This window comes from Balaenoptera ricei, chromosome 16, assembly GCF_028023285.1.
Source record: "Balaenoptera ricei isolate mBalRic1 chromosome 16, mBalRic1.hap2, whole genome shotgun sequence".
Lineage (NCBI taxonomy): Eukaryota > Metazoa > Chordata > Mammalia > Artiodactyla > Balaenopteridae > Balaenoptera > Balaenoptera ricei.
Genome location: NC_082654.1, coordinates 32,681,586 through 32,698,281, shown reverse-complemented (window position 1 = coordinate 32,698,281; position 16,696 = coordinate 32,681,586). Strand labels below are relative to the sequence as shown.

General features: G+C 42.8%; 1 protein-coding gene across 2 annotated transcripts in view; it reads right to left on the bottom strand.

Annotated features, from left to right (window-relative positions):
* The window catches only part of ALDH18A1 (aldehyde dehydrogenase 18 family member A1), a 48,083-nt gene that overhangs the window by 10,232 nt on the left and 21,155 nt on the right, over nt 1-16,696 (bottom strand). Inside the window, exons 6-13 of one of the 2 annotated variants that reach the window (XM_059899915.1) lie at nt 14,030-14,182; nt 13,515-13,605; nt 9,841-9,965; nt 8,939-9,083; nt 8,181-8,254; nt 6,887-6,980; nt 4,186-4,406; nt 1,419-1,556 (exon numbers count right to left, since the gene is read on the bottom strand). In XM_059899915.1, the coding sequence (XP_059755898.1) occupies nt 1,419-1,556; nt 4,186-4,406; nt 6,887-6,980; nt 8,181-8,254; nt 8,939-9,083; nt 9,841-9,965; nt 13,515-13,605; nt 14,030-14,182 (1,041 nt within the window). Of the gene's footprint in view, nt 1-1,418; nt 1,557-4,185; nt 4,407-6,886; nt 6,981-8,180; nt 8,255-8,938; nt 9,084-9,840; nt 9,966-13,514; nt 13,606-14,023; nt 14,183-16,696 lie in introns of both variants that reach the window. The other variant, XM_059899914.1, reaches the window with a different exon arrangement.

The following is a 16,696-nucleotide window of genomic DNA, read 5'->3' as shown; positions in this document are numbered from 1 at the left end:
ATATGGACATGTTACTCACAAGAGAAGTACAAACATACATGTACAAGAAGGTTCATGGCAACTTTAATCTGCATTGCACCAAACCAGAAACAACCCAAGTGTTCATCGACAGAAGAAAGGATAAGCTGTAGTACATGCATATAAATGGAATACTACACAGCAATAAAAAAGGGAAAAGTACTTCTAGATGCAACAGTGAGGATGAATCTCATGGACATGAGAAAGAAATACCTGAACAAAAGAAATACAGATTAAAGGTGCGTTTTGTATTATTTCACTTATATGAAGTTCAAGAATAGGCAAAAGAAATTGAATGTGAAGAAAGTAAAAAGAGAGTGGTTTCCTGGTGGTGGGGTGGGGCCTGCTGATGGGGAAGGGCACAAGGGAGACTTCGGGGTACGGGAAATAGTCTGTATGTTGATGCGGGGGGTGGTTATATGAGTGTATATACGCGGACACAATTACAGAGCTGTTCACATGTGATTAGGGTACTTTATGTATGTTATACATCAATAAGAAGGAGGAGAAGGAGGAAATCTGTCGAATTAAACTAGGGTATAGAGCAGCTGGGATCTGAACCCCTACAGCCTGTGCTCTTTCTACCCACTATGTCACTGTAAGAATAACCCAGCTTCTTGTCAGGGAGCATGTAACGAGGCAGGTTTGTAGACACCCTCCTAGCAGCCAACGGAATCCTGGAATGTTGGAGTGAGTGGGCCTCAAGGGAAAAAGAGAAGGATCTGGAGTCAGCCTAGGTCCAAATCTAAACTCTGGGTGATTCTGGCTAAGTTATTTTACCAATGAGCTTATTTTTCTTCCATCTATAAAATGGACCTAATAATTTTTCTCACAGGGTTGTTATGAGGATTAAATGAGATAATGGATGCAAGTGCCTTGCCCACAGTAGGTACTCAAACTATCTAGTACTTCAAAACCTCCACTGGACGGTTGAGGAGAGTGACACAATGGTTAAGATAATGACCATAATAATAATAGTGTTAACAGCATGACCTCATACTTACAAGCTGCATGACAGTTTCTGACAAACTTTCATAAAATGTATCTGTCTGACTTGGCCTAAATCACTACCAGTGAGCAGAACCCAGGCCTCACTCACAGTCTGGGTCTGGTATTCCTGCTGCCTGTGACCTTAAGAATGAAGGGCTAACAGGCATTCTTGTAAATCAACAGTACCAGGACACAGCTGTATGAGAGGGACCTTCCTGAGCCACTTAAGACCCATCTGGGTCAAGGCAGCCCTACCATTGTCTAATGTCACAGGCACACTGGACCTGTTGCTCCTCCAATCAAACCTGCCTGTACTGGCTCGGCCTTGTGTGGCCTAAGCTTTGCTTCAAACACCCAGAGACCTGACCTGGCCCCTCTGGGCCTGACCTGGCTCATTCCCAGGGACCTACCAGCTGTACAGCCTCCTTGACTCCATGGATTGAGAGGGCCTCCTGGGTCAGGAGGTGAAGAATCCGGTTGCTGTGTGAGGCCTCCTTCCCGCCTTTGAGTAACAAGCCATTACCACTTGCGATAGCCAAGGCTGCCACCTGCAGATCAAAGAGGAGAGCAATGAACCAAAGGGGAAAAGCAGTAAAAGTAACGGTAACATTAGCACTCGCTGAGCACATTTCCTGTGCCAAGCACTGTTAATCACTTTGTAAGGCCTACCATGTTTAATCTTCACAACATTCCAGTGAATTAAGTACCTGTTTTACCCTCTGCTTTACACATAAGGACACTGAAGCACAGAGAAGTTGGTGACTCCCCAAGGTCACACAGCTTATAAGCGGCAGAGCTGGGGGCCTTGACTCCAGAGCCAAAGCCCCGGATCTTAGGAACTATACTGTACAGCTTCCTTAGCACCATTACACTGTAACCTGAGTTGAGTGCCCAGGGTCACATGGGTACTCCCCTCTCTGGCCACGGTGGAGGACAGGTGCTCAGCGGCCTCCTGACTCAGGTGTTGCTCCACCTCACTCAGGCTGGGCGGCATCTCTGGCCATATCCTACCCTGGCCCTGCCATTGTTCCGAGAGCTCTAACGGCTGTGCTGAGACCCTGGAGAGGACTAGAGCTGCCAGCCCCTGGACAGCCGTGGCAGAGGCTGCTGGGAGGATGAAGCAGGCCATCCAGGAGGAGGGTTAGTTACCCTCTTAGAGCCAAGAGCTAATGACACTCACCTGAGCATCCAAGGCCTGAAGCTGAACTTTCTGAATGCTCTCAGGATGAATGAAAATCTTCCCGTTTTTGTAATGTATCAAAAGAAACTTTAAAAAACTTGCTTGAACACGTTAATCTCCAGATTAATGGTTCTTAATCCTTTTTTGTTTTTGTTGCTCATGAACCCCTTACAAAAATTATGTCAACTTTTCCCAGATAAATGCACAAACACACAGCATTCTACATATAACTTTTAGGATTCATGGATTCTGTGATGCCATGTGAGGAACCTCAGCTGTAACTGGCTGAAGAGGAAACCTTTCCCTCATGAAGCATTCGCTAGTATGGATAAAAGGTAGTAGAGAAAACTTCATGGACACGGCCTGTAGAGAGACTTAGGACTCACTTCTACCAGCTGATGGGAGTTCTGCAGTTATCTCTGGGGGTTCTCTGTGAGACAGATATGCAGCCAGAAAGGGGCTGAGAACAGACCCCAAAGGTATGGGAGTCCCTTGGTGGACCAGCTGGTTTTAGGTCATGTCAGGGAATAGCCTCCACAGAGCATGTGGGACTCCCATGGTCACCTATGCCCTAGGGTAAAAAGGTACTGGTTTTTTGTTTTATTTATTTATTTAATGTTTTTATTTTTGAAATTTATTATTATTTATTTATAATTTATTTTTTATTTTTAAATTAATTAATTAATTTTTTATTTTAATTAATTAATTAATTAATTAATTTAGTTAGTTAGTTATGGCTGGCTGGCTGTGCTGGGTCTTCGTTGCTACACGCTGGCTTTCTCTAGCTGCAGCGAGCGGGGGCTACTCTTCGTGCGGTGTGCAGGTTTCTCATTGCAGTGGCTTCTCTTGTTGCAGAGCCCGAGCTCTAGGCACGTGGGCTCAGTAGTTGTGGCTTGCAGGCTGTAGAGCGCAGGCTCAGTAGTTGTGGCGCACGGGCTTAGTTGCTCCGCGGCATGTGGGATCTTCCCAGACCAGGGATTCAACCCGTGTCCCCTGCAATGGCAGGCGGATTCTTAACCACTGTGTCACCAGGGCAGTCCCTTTTGTTTGTTTTTAAATAGAATCTCTCTGTGAGACTTTGGGGCTAGTGCAAAGAAAAAGCGGGTATCATCCTACCAGACAGTCCAGTGGGGAAGTGGTTCCAGATTTCTGGGAGAGAATTTAGGGCAATGAGCAAGACCACCCTCTAATACCACCTTATACTTCAGAGCATGGCCACTTGGCAAAACCTCTGCCACATGGTTTTGCCTCAATTAGCCTGTGATTTGTCAGATTTCTTAAAGGGGGTCACATGCTAGTTTCCATTAACTACTGAAAGTTCTTCTTCCTAAGAGATGTACCTACAGGAAGCCATCCGCGACACTGATAATAAATGGGTCTTTTTCACATGGGTAAAACCAGCTATTAGATGAATGAGCCTGCAGTAGGTTAGCAGGGACTCTGTGGTCAGGGAACAACGTGCTCCAGTGAGCTAAGTTTTTGTTTTTGTTTCTGGCCGCAATGCACGGCATGTGGGATCTTAGTTCCCCGACCAGGGACTGAACCCGCACACACTGCAGTGGAAGCACAGAGTCTTAACCACTGGACCACCAGGGAAGTCCTAAGTTTTTTGGAAATGTACTCCTGTGTCATGGCATGGGAGATTCATCTGGGCTCAAGGCCCAGCTCCATGCTTACAAATGTCACAGGAAAACTAACTTCTATAAGCTTCGGTTTCTTCAACTGTAAAATGGACACATGAATTACCTTTTTTAGAATTACCAGAAAAATCAGAAACACAAATTGCCTTAAGCGCAACCTGAGAATAAAGTCTAAAAAATTACCTCTGGGGGAAGGAAGGAAGGAAGGAAGGAAGGGAGGGAGGGAGGGAGGGAAGGAGGGAGGGGGGGAGGGAGGAAAGGAAAGAAAAGAAAGATATCTTCGGGAGATTTATCTGAGTCCTGAAAAGAAGCTCTTCCTCCAATTCCCCAACCTAATGGCAGGCATTAGTCACATACCTGGGGTAGACAGTCAGGGCGAGATTCAAAGATGACTAGTAGAACTCCAATTGGGACAGTCACTTGTTCGAGCTCCAAGTCTTTGGCAATTCGGGTCCGGCGCAAAACCCGCCCCACGCTGTCCTGTGAGGAGGCTGCGATCTGCCGCAGACCGATAGCCAGGCTGTTCAATTTAGACGTGGAGAGGCTCAAACGTTTCAGCAGAGGAGCTGCGAGTCTCCCTGAAGAGGTGTGAAGAGCACATGATGAAGCAGTAGACCTGGGCGGGCTATGGCTGTTTTCCTGAACACATGGCACTGTGTTAGGAACAGACATGGAACTCAGGGGGTCTCAGGTAGACAAGGACATGTCATTTACACAGCTTTTCTAGGAGGAGCAGTTGGGCAGTATACATCATCATGTAAAGGTGTGGACACCCACACCCTTGGTGCCAGCAATTTCAGTTCCAGAAATTTATCATTTGCATCAGCAAACCTGCATGTAGTGAGGATACTTATCACAGCATTTTTATTATAGTGGGAAACTGGATTCTACCTATAGATTCAGCCAATGGGCTACAATGCAGTTACTATAAATAAATATCTATATTTACTGATATGGAAAGCTGTCCAGGATGTAGTTTGTGAAAAAGGCAAACTATAAAACAGCATGTATGACATCACCCTAGTTATCACACATTGCATATTCATGTGCAGAGAGATGTCGGAAAGCATCAAGAACAGTGATGATCTCTGCCTATCTTTCTGCGTTATTTTAATTTTTTATAATGAGTGAATTATTTTTATAAGCAGAAGTAATAAGGATGTTTTCTTTTGAAATAAAAACTTAAATAGAATTATGGTAAGTTCATATAGAGAATTTTCTTTAAATTTGCATATAACAGCATGCACAGTGTGATTATCTCTCTCTCCACACACACAAAGACACACATACTCAGGAAAACCATTTGCAATCACGTATCACAAATCATTACTACGGTTAATGTTGAATGATATTATGAAAAATTTCCCCTTCTTTTTTATAGTCACAACCACCAAGACAAAATTATAAAAAGACTTCTACTTTGGAGGGGAGGAGCCAACCTTATATTAAGAAAAAAAATGAAACCATAATTTTATCAACCAATTACATCAATTTAATTAATTTTCTTCACTTCTCCCCATGCAGTAAAAATCGTTTTAATTGTAGTGCATATTAAATATTATACTCTAGTTTTTCACCTCATAATGCACGTACATTTTCCATGTTGCCAAAATTATTTTAATTACTACTAAATATTCTATTGAGTTGATACACTTCAATTTACATGACTGTACCTATGTTATTAGACACTCAGGTTGTTTCCAGTTTTCAATGGTATAAATAATCCTGCTCTAAGAAACTTTATATACAGAGCTATTTTTTCCTCTTGCAATCTTTTCTTAGGGATAAATTTCCTGAAATGGGCTCACGGACTCAAAGGTGATTACCATGCTCGTGTATACCTGAGACTTTGTTCTTAAGCCATGTGTGTCCTTGCGGATTTCCAGAGAGAGATAACTGGGATCAGAAGTCAGAGTTCTACCAACAACTAGGTGGGTGACCTTGAGCAGCAGCTTTAACCTCTGTGGGTCTTAATTCTTTTAACTTAAAGAATTGGATAAGATGTCAATAAAGATTTCTTCCATTTATTTAAATTTTTTATGGCTTTCCAATACTGCAAAAATTCAAAAGACCAGATGTAAAGTCTAAAGAAAGTTCCAAAGTCATGGCTCAAAAACGTTTTAAGGAATGAAAATAATGTTGATGAGCCCTGCAAGGTTTCTTTAAAGGGAACACCACTAATTTGGATGTTCAATTTGAGGCACATTTATTCACAAGAAAAGGAAATTAAAAATCCCGTAAAATCAACCCCCATTATTTTAGGGTGGAAAAGACAGAGAATTAAGAAAAGGAGAGAAAGACGAGGGCCTACCTGACTCCACATATTTAGCTGTCTTCAATGCGAGTTCAGCCATCTCACTTACGCTACCATTAGCACCTCAAGGGCATTTCTGGATGGCAGACTACAGGCTGGTTGAGGAACTAGGAGATAAGCTATCTTTCAACACAGGCTGCACAAACTATTTCCACAACTATTTTATATGCACTGTCCATCTGGGTTTCGTTCCCAGATCTGCCACTGGCTGTATGGTTTTAGGCATGTAACAACTTCTCTCCGCTTTAGTTTTCTCCTCTGTAAAATAGGGATAATAAATAGTAGCTACCTTATAGGTACCATGTTCTAAAGAGAAAATCAGATCCTGCCTGTTAATCCCTTAGCATAATGCCCAGAAACACAGAAAGGCCTCAGTAAATGTTAGCTGCTATTAGCTTAGTGTCTAAAATAGTGAGGTCCTCAATCTTTTTCTTTTTTGTCTTGAAATTGCCACGGTAGCCATGGCTTGTGACTGTGGGGAATGGAAGGAAAAAGCCCCTCAGTGGGTGGGGGGTGGGTAGGCGTTGTATGGAACACCTGAGAAAAGGGGTGGAGGTAGTACGTGTACTTTGAAAACTCCCAACGAACACCAGCCACCAACCCTCAATAAAAATGATGTATACAGTATGTAATTTCTTCCATAGCCTTCTTGACTTTAGGCAGACTATAATATAAGAATTATTAGTAAAACAAAGAATAAAACCCAAAATAAATCTCTCTATAACTAAGTTGCCTGGTCTTTACCTTCTGCCTCCTCCAAGTCTTTTTTGTTGGCTAACAGGATCTCATCTCGCTGGTCCGTCAACAGATCAGCCAGATGATGGATAATCTCTGCTCTCTAGGAAAAAAGGTAAAACACTGAAACAAATAAGCAAACATGTTACCCCATAAAGAACGCACACCACACTTTTAAACCTACTCTTCTCAGTGTGCCAGGCCTTGCTCCTAAATCCCAGTCATCAACGACTGAAACCTCCTTAGTTCACTCATTCGTTTCCCACCACTGCTCCCCTCATTTTTCCTTCCTCTCTCACTACTAACCTCCCCATTTCTTCTCACTTTTCTTCCTCTTTTACCACTCTTGATCATGATGATTAGCAAACCACAGCCTTGTGGTGGGGGAGAGGGCGTGATGAATTATTCAGTTTGTCCATGAGACAGGTGCCAGCACTCTGAATCAGCATGACACACACATCTCACCTATTTAATAGCACCAGCTGTAAAGCTGATTTCCCAGGTAAGTTTTTGCATCTAGTTCTTCTTTTTCTACAATTATTTATTAAAAATGAATTCAGTCAAAGGGGAAAAACCCAGTCCTGGATGCTGGAGGAGACCCCAATCCTTACCCACCTAGATGAGGAAACATGGCAAATCAGAGTAGTGATTACTAAAGGAGTAAAAGAAGTGATTTAATAGAGAGAGAAGCTAGGGTTCTCCTGGGCTTTCCTTTTCCTACTTGTAGTTATTTTAAATTTTCTTCTCCCTTCTCAGGCCAAAGTACTCCCCAGAAGAAACCTATATACATCACTTTCAAATCCAGCCTTAACACCACAACCCTTGGGAAGCCAGCACCCTGCTTCCACCTGACCTTCTCACATTTCATCGTGTCTGCTACTTCAACTGACTGAGTCACTGTGGACAGGGCAGGGCTATGATACGGAGCAGGCTCTGGGACTTCCATCTTCTAGGTAATCTTGGTGATTTGGATGAGGTGGGAAAAGTTGCTTTCCTACATTTCCCTGCCCAGTATGTGGCAGGATTTGGGAGCCTCTCTGGTCTCATGATTTTCATGATACTTTTGATCAAAACATCATAGTGATGCAAAGCTACCTTAGGCTTCAGCCTATAGAAGACAAAAGGGAAAATGAAATTTAGAAAAAGAAAAAAGGCAGAAGAAATCTGAATCAGAGTTCTAACTCAGATCTAACTCTACGGGACTCGAGGAATAAAGGGGGAAACAGCAAGCTTGACTGTGCACTAAACCTCACAGTTATGACTCACTCTGAAAACTAACAAAACTATCAGCTAGGGTTATTACCTGCTCAGGTTCCAAAGTGGCCAACAACCTTCCTCCTGATCGAGCCATTTCTCCCTGCTGCTCCACGGTAGGGCCTGCAAGAACATTTGCAAACACCAGCTCACGGTCAGCTCACTGCCCCCTCACTATCCCACACGTGCATGGGCTCCTTGCAGGCACAGAGCACACGCTTATGGTCTCGGCATGCTTGTTTCACACCCAGAGATCACTCTGACCAATAAACTGGCAGAAGAGCATACCAGATTAACTCAGGCAGAAACACAAGAACCTGTCTGTACTTTTGGTGCAGACAATATGATTTATGTCTTCTAGAGTTCTTCTCAATTCCACTTTGGCTTACATTTTCTAATGTGTTTGCATTTCTGAATGTAGATTATATGGCAGTGCTATCTTTGTGAACACCTGAGAAAGCACATACTATTTCTTATGCATCTTTGTATCTCTAGTGTTCATTAGTATCTGGTATCCAGCATGGGCCTAGCAAATGTTTCTTGAGAAAATGGATGCTTATATTCTTTAACTTAGTGATTTTAGTGAGAACAGGAGGCCTAGTTAGGCAGGTTAGATAAATTCTACAAAAACAAAGTAGAATCCAATTTTGCAAGCAGTGTTCGAAACTATACCATATTTCATAATGTTAGCACATGAATTTTGTAAGCTCTCCTCCCAGAGGGAGAGCTCAGTCTTCAGCCCCATCAAGGCCATGAAGTTACTAGCAGTCATCCACAGACCATGGGATTCTATGAAGAACTACTTACCTGCAGGCTTTACTTCAGAAAAGAAGGTGCCAACTTTCTTTCCCTCCACGATGTCTGTGATGACATGCCCGGACACCTTCGGGTGGGTCCCATTGGCAATGACCACAGAAGTACCACCTTGCAGAGCCCAGAGGGCTGCTTTCACCTAATGGGAGAAGTTAGATCCATGGATGAGATTCAGACCTTTGTAGGGTCTAGGCCCCTGCACTTTAAACATGCAAAAACATAGAAAATACAATGTGATATTGAGCAATTTAATTATCTGTAGGAAGGTTCTGCACAGCTCAGAAGCTCTCAAGACACGCTCAGCCCATGCACTCTTCCCAACCCAACCCTGGCATGTGTTGTCTAAAGATGAACCAATCTGCCCCTTGTGCTCAGCGTGTTCTCTAAGACTCTCTAGTACTGGGACGCATAACTTCTACATTTGACTTATTGTGCCAGCTTGCAGTGTCCAGTTTGCTGCTTGACGGGAATCTGATCATGAGTACTCTGAGCTTTTGTACCTGCGGTTCTTGTCCTCATCTCTGCCATTGCTACGTGTGATTCTGTACCTAAAGGGTATAACTTCTTAGAACAATTAATGGGAGAGAAGAATTTTTTAAAGGTTTCATCAAGGAATATTTGAGCTCTAATATTAACACTTAGAGGATTTATGAATTATGAAAAAATATAGACCCTGCCCTTGAGGAGGTTATAATATGAACACACACTTAATATATTAATAAAAGTACATAGAAAGACATGACTACATATAGGTACACAATGTGCATTAAACCTGTATTTAGATATGTGTATCTTTAAGTGTGTATGTGCATCAGCCCTCAATTACAAAAGTAAGAAGGATAAAATACAGTTTGGTTTCTAAATTGTTACAGGCAATAAAGGCACCAGATTCTTACCTTGGCTTCCATGCCACCCATTCCCACTCTGGACTTGGTTCCGAATGTCACGGACTGCTGATCACCGGGATAAAATATATCAATGAGCTTTGCATCATCGGACCCTGGGGGGCTGTCAAAGAGGCCTAAAAAGTGGACAAGAGTCAGTAATGCTGTTTAGCAGAAGTGAGCATCCCCCAAGACAGACCTCCACAGGGACCTGCCAACTGTAACTACTCTGTACTCGACTCATCCAGATAAATTCTGCTATTCCACCAGCTCGAACAAGAAAAGAGGTCAAGGTTTCGTAGAGCCTACCCACACTGAAAACCAGCTCCGGGAGGACGCACCTTACATACTTTTATAACTTTGCCTGATAAATGAATGTTTGTCAGCATCAGAGCACGGCCATATCCCTGGCACAGAATTTACTGGCCCTGCCCACAGTCTACAGGGAAGCTATCCTCACCTTTGCCATTTCTACTATGATGCTGAACCTTAAGGATGCAACTGAAAAAGATGAGTGGCTTTTGCACAAACAGTGCAGCAGCTGTATACTGTTTAATGTGACTCTTTCCAAGGGCATGACATATGAAACAGGTCCTCATTAACTCTCACATTACCCTTTGAAACAGTCACATTATACTCCCCACACTATGGGTAAGCTTTTCTGAAGGTTAGGCTGAGTCAGCAGAAGAGCACATGACTCTTGGCTTTCAGTCTGGATATGTCACCACAAAGCCTATGTCCTCTTTATAACTGAGTAGCGTGACATAAAATAAGAGGTACACAAAATGTTACATGCATACCGTCCGAGATTAAAAATCCTCACAATTTCACTTCGAAAAAGAATGTGTCTGAGCCTTAGGAGGGGAAAAGAGGGCCTGAGAAAATGGAGTCATGTCAAGGTCTGAGGGGGACACAGACAGGGAGGAACTGCTAGTGGTCAGGAACTGGCTGAAGGACATTTTGGGCAGTGATGCTTTTGGTTTTTGAGTTACTGCTTTTCCTGTGCTAAAATATACCCCTGTGCTCCACCGTTCCAAATCTTTTTAAAAAATAATTAATTAATTAATTAATTAATTAATTTTTGGCTGTGTTGGGTCTTCGTCGCTGTGCACGAGGTTTCTCTAGTTGCAGTGAACGGGGGCTACTCTTCGTTGCAGTGCACGGGCTTCTCACTGTCGTGCCTTCTCTTGTTGCGGAGCACGGGCTCTAGGCGCGCAGGCTTCAGTAGTTGTGGCACGTGGGCTCAGTAGTTGTGGCACACGGGCTTAGCTGCTCTGTGGCATGTGGGATCTTCCCAGGCCAGGGCTCGAACCCGTGTCCCCTGCATTGGCAGGCGGATTCTTAACCACTGCGCCACCAGGGAAGCCCTATTCCAAATCTTTAACACAACGGTGACATGTGCATCCTCTCTAGGAGAGTAAGTGAATCAGAGCAGTGAGGACATCAGTGTCCAGTGCACAACAAAGTACTGCAAACCACGAGCAGCAATTACAGGGAGAGAGAAATAACCTCTCACAACCCCTCTCCGCCTCAACCCAGCACCCCACAGTTCCCAGGGTCTTCTGCTGGGTTCTTCTCAGAAGGCACTATGCTGTGAGATCATGAGTAGTACCTGACAGTTCTAAGGCAAACCCCCAGAGACGCCTAGGAGTTCCTAGCATTCTGATATTCTGCCTCCTCCTCTTCTTCCTTATAGAAGCTCACAAACCCAGCAAAAGCATATTTAAAATTCGGATATTGTTCTAAAATTCAATATTCAGTGGATAACTAATCAGAGTTAAAAGCACAAGCCTGCCAATGACCAGTTTTGGTGTTTGAGGCTGCATTAAAACTAAGGTTTACTAGAGTCTAGTTCAAGTTGGATTTTATATATTGATCTCTCAAACTCATATCCTTTGCCTTGCTAGGCAGTACAGGAGAGAAGAGTGTATATTTTTAAACTGAAAAGATTTAGATTCGAAACCAGCCTCTGCCAAGTACTAGCTATGTGACTTTGAATAAACCATTTAACTAATGTGAACTCAATTTTTAATTTCTTCATCTGAATAATAGGCTAACCTACCTACTTTGCAGGGTTGCTACAAGGGTGAATAAATTGACATTTATAAAGCACCTAGCACAGTATTACACATCAGAAGCTGAAAAAAAATCTTGTGACTAACCAAAATGCCTTGTTCTCCAGAGTGGCTTACTCTTACCCCAGCTTAGTTGTTCCTATACTGAGACTTCAAATTTATAGTGAATAAACACGGTACCAAGACTGCATACAGGTAAAGATACTGATCCGTAAGTATGATATCTCTGACCCTCCACGTGCGCAGAAGACAGATCACAGCACTGGTACCTGCCCCTGCCTCCACCAGGCAGCCCCCTGCCCTTCACTTATGCTGCTGAAGCGTAAACTGGGGAACACGTCCTGCCATGGGTGTGGGTAGGGAACTAAATAGGTTTTTCTGACTTCCTGGGAATGTAATGGGGGACTTTTGGGATCCTGTAGGTTTGGCCTATTTTAGACACATCTACCATATCTATGGGTCAAAATGTAAAACAGGAACAGCTTAAGAAAGTGAGAAGAGTGAATGGAGAGCCAAGTTGGAGCCAAGAGGGGCCCCTCCACGAAGTAGTGGAAAGCAGAGAGGAAAAGAGTAACACAGAAGAACACAGTGGCCATACAGCCTGGATTTTCTGCAGTGGCTCCAATTTAAAATAATGTGTCTTGTGATTTACATTAAAAACTAAAAGTGATCAAGACCCCAATGAGGTATCACTTCACACCCATTAGGATGGCTATAATCAAAAAGGCAGATACCAAGAGGGAAGTGTTGGTGAGGATGTGGAGAAACTAGAACCCTCATACACTGCTGGGAAAATGTAGAATGGTGCAGTTACTTTGGAATCCAGGCTGGTATTTCTTCAAAAGGCTAAACATATGACCCAGCAATTCTACTCCTAAGTAAAATAAAAAGCATCTTCACACCAATACTTGTGCACAAATGTTCACAGAAGCATTAGTCACAATAGCTTAAAGGTCTATCAGCTGATGAGTAGGTAAATAAAACATAGTATATCTATATAGTGGAATATTATTTGGCAATAAAAATAAATGAAGTACTAATATGTGCTATAATATCAATAAACCTTGAAAACATTAAGTGAAAAAAGCCAATCACAAAGGATCACATACTGTATGATCACATTTATATAAAATGTCTAGAACAAGCAAATCAACAGAGACAGAAGGTAGATTAGAGGTTGCCATGGGCTGGAGAGTTTCAGGGGAAGTGAGGAATGATTGCTAATGGGTATGGGTTTCTTGATGGGGTGATACAAAACGTTCTAAATTGTGGTGAGGGTTGAACAACTGTATGAATATACTAAAAATCACTGAAATATAAATTTTAAATAGGTGAATTACATGCTATGTGAATTGTATCTCCATAAAGCAGTTATAAAAAACAAAATCAAAGTGCCTGGAAATAACAACATTTCAGTATTCAAACTTCATTTCCCAGACCACCCCCACCTTCTTTTGAATCATAAAACCGTTTTTGGACCATATGGCTCAGAAAATAATGGTCCATAGTTAAAAAGCTCAGAAGCATTCAAACAAAGAGGGGAACTCATGTGCTCACACATACGGTATTTAAAACAAAGACTGGACAAAAAGAAAAGGCATTACTTTTTACCTTCTACATCTGAAAGAACAATTAAGAGGTCAGTCTTCATTTCCACAGCCAGACGGGCAGCCAGGCTATCGTTATCTTTAACACTAATAACCTAAAATGCAGGTAAAAAGTCGTGAGCTTTGCAGTTCAAAAAGAAGTTCATGGAAGTACTCAGCTAGGCTCTGGCAGGAAAAATGAACAACCCTGAGTATGTGCATGACAGCTCTTACAAGCCTTTCAGTTTGCAAAACACCGTGCCTACTGGCAACCCCCTTTGCAAGTATGCACGCTTCTATCCACTGACATACACAAGCCATGCTCACAGCACCACCTTAAATCACTATTGCGCCTCACCCAGTTGAACGAAAGCCCCTGTCTTCAGAAGAGCTTATGCAGACACTGCTCCAGGATGCCAGCTTCTCTCCCCATGTCTCCATCTTGTTTATGCCCAACGTCCGGTGTTAGTACATGCAGCATAGCATGGCATTAGTGTCTACAGCATGGTCAACCCTCGGTAATACTTTACCCACATTTACCCCCTGGAGATCACTATTGGGCTCCGCTGGGGGCACAACAGCATCGTTTGTGTTGACAATGGGGACGATGTTCATCCGGAGGAGCTCATGAAGTGTCCCATTGAGGTTCCGGCGCTTCTGCTCATCGTGGAAATCCAAATTGGTCACCAAAATCTATGGGGATGTATATATATGTATAGCTGATTCACTTTGTTATAAAGCAGAAACTAACACACCATTGTAAAGCAATTATACTCCAAAAAAGATGTTAAAAAAAATAAATAAAAGGGTTAAAGAGATTGAAAACGCAGGAGACAGGGAAATGATGAACTTCCGAGGAACAGCATCCAAAGGATGCTAAGAGTAGAGGAGTTAAACTTTAGGTTTCTTGGAGCCTGTACAGTTCAGAATGGAACACACACATTGGATGAGTCTTTGGAGACTCATCCAATTCTTTTGGAGATTGGAAAAAAGTTAGAATCACCTGGAAGATTTATTTTAGGATGCTTAAGACTTCTTGCAAAAGTACTTTAATCCTCAGAGAGCTATGAAATCTCGTCCATTTACAAAATTAAGAAAATGAATGTATCTACTTCAGAGGGATACTGGAGGGAGTAACGACTGCCATAAATTTCTAAAATATCTTTGTATCCCAGCATCTGATCCAAAGTCTGGCCATACACAGTAGGTGCTGAAACACGTGGTGAGTGAGTGAATGAATGGTTACTCTGCCTGGAAAATGTATTAAACCACATGGAATAGGGCCATGTTGTCCCTGTTTCTGCTCTGTGGCCGACCACTGCCGGAGTCAGCAAAGACACGGTCAAGTGGGATGAGTCTGAGAGGTTTACGGAGGTGAGTCTTTAGTCACAAACTGAAAGCAGGGCCGACATAACTTCGTTCAGGGGGCGGGATGCATACAAGCAGGAGAGAAAGATGAAGGGGGGGCGACAGCGAGAAACAAAATGGTAACAAACTCCGAAGCTCAGGAACAAATGTTTCAATGAAGTCCCTGCAGTGTTCATGGAAGAGGGTTCTTGCGACGTAGGGCAGCGCTGAAGTAGGAAAAGGCTGGAGGCAGATGGCCAATAATTCTTGGAAGATACTGAAACAGTCCAAGTGGGAACGGTTAAGCCCTGAACTAGGGTCTGGCTATGGTAACTGAGAAGATGACAGCAGCCTTAATGATATGGAAAATGTGAGCGAAGAAGACAAAATGATAACATCACCAAGGGAAATAACTTACTCATTTGATAAACAAGTTATTGAGTACCTCTGAAATGCCAGGCCCTGTACTAGCTGTTGGGATGGAGAATAAAAATGTTGATGAGTTGGGGAAGATGGAATGGGTTAGATCATGAATGTCTTTTCAGAAAGTTTAGCCCTGTAGGAAAAAGGCCTGGGACAAAGGTGAATATATAGATCCTGGTTCTGGTGGTGGAAGGTCAAACAATAAAAGTAAACACGTGTGTGTAGGAGAGGCAAGCAGGAGGTATAAAGGTCCAGTGAAAACACTTGTGGCTCTGACAGTTTAACAAACAAGACAAGGGAGACAAGAGACCAGAGAGAAAAGTATGTGCTTGGAGAAGGGCAATCTGTTAGGATGCACATAAGTTTCATTTCTATGAATTAAAAATAGCTGTTGTCCTTGTTCAAGTCTTTAATCTGACAAACAACTTATGGGAGATTTTCAAAAGCCCCCGATAATGGTCTTCAAAACAAGATTACTAAAGAAAACAAGGAACCACAGGATAAGGTGCAAAGGGTAAAGATTTCTTACAGATCAGATCATGGGGAAGGCAAAGGTGTGGGAGTGAAGGGGCCCCTGGATGAAGGCTTGCTGGAAACTGGAGGGCACAGAGCTTTTTTACATCAATATTAATAAAAATAATGGCTGATGTACAGTATTTTTAATGATACTTTCACTAAAACAAACAAACGAACAAAAAACCTCAAGAAGTATCATACCTGGGAAAAAACAAAACAAAAGCATACTTCCTGGATCTAAGTTTCCTCACCTGGCTCCATGCACTTTAAAAAAAATTAAAGACTAAAACTGTCATTGCACTATGGAGGAAAAAAGAGCTGATAATAAAAGGAGACAAAAATTGAGATTTCCATTGCACTTATGTAACCGAAATAAAAAATCTAAGATTACAGAGAGTGGGGTCCCAGCCACAAGCAAAAGTGTCCAAGTCCATACCTTTCTGTTTCAGCTCCCTTACTCAAGGACACTCTGGTATAATACCAGAACGTTACTGTGGATAACAACTTAAAAATGATGGAGAGGGACTTCCCTGGTGGCGCAGCAGTTAAGAATCCACCTGCCAATGCAGGGGACACAGGTTCGAGCCCTGGTCCAGGAAGACCCCACATGCCGCAGAGCAACTAAGCCCGTGCGCCACTACTGAGCTGAGCCTGTGCTCTAGGGCCCGCGAGCTACAACTACTGAAGCCCGCGCGCCTAGAGCCCATGCTCCGCAACAAGGGAAGCCACCTCAATGAGAAGCCCGCACACCGCAACGAAGACCCAACACAGCCAAAAAAAAAAAAAACTAATTAAATTAAAAACAAAAACCAACCACTAGCATTTCCCTTCAACATTTAGTAGATATCTATTATATAAGGCAACCAGGTGCAAAGAGAAACAAGCTAGCTGAAGTCAAAGAAGCCAATGAAATAAAGATAT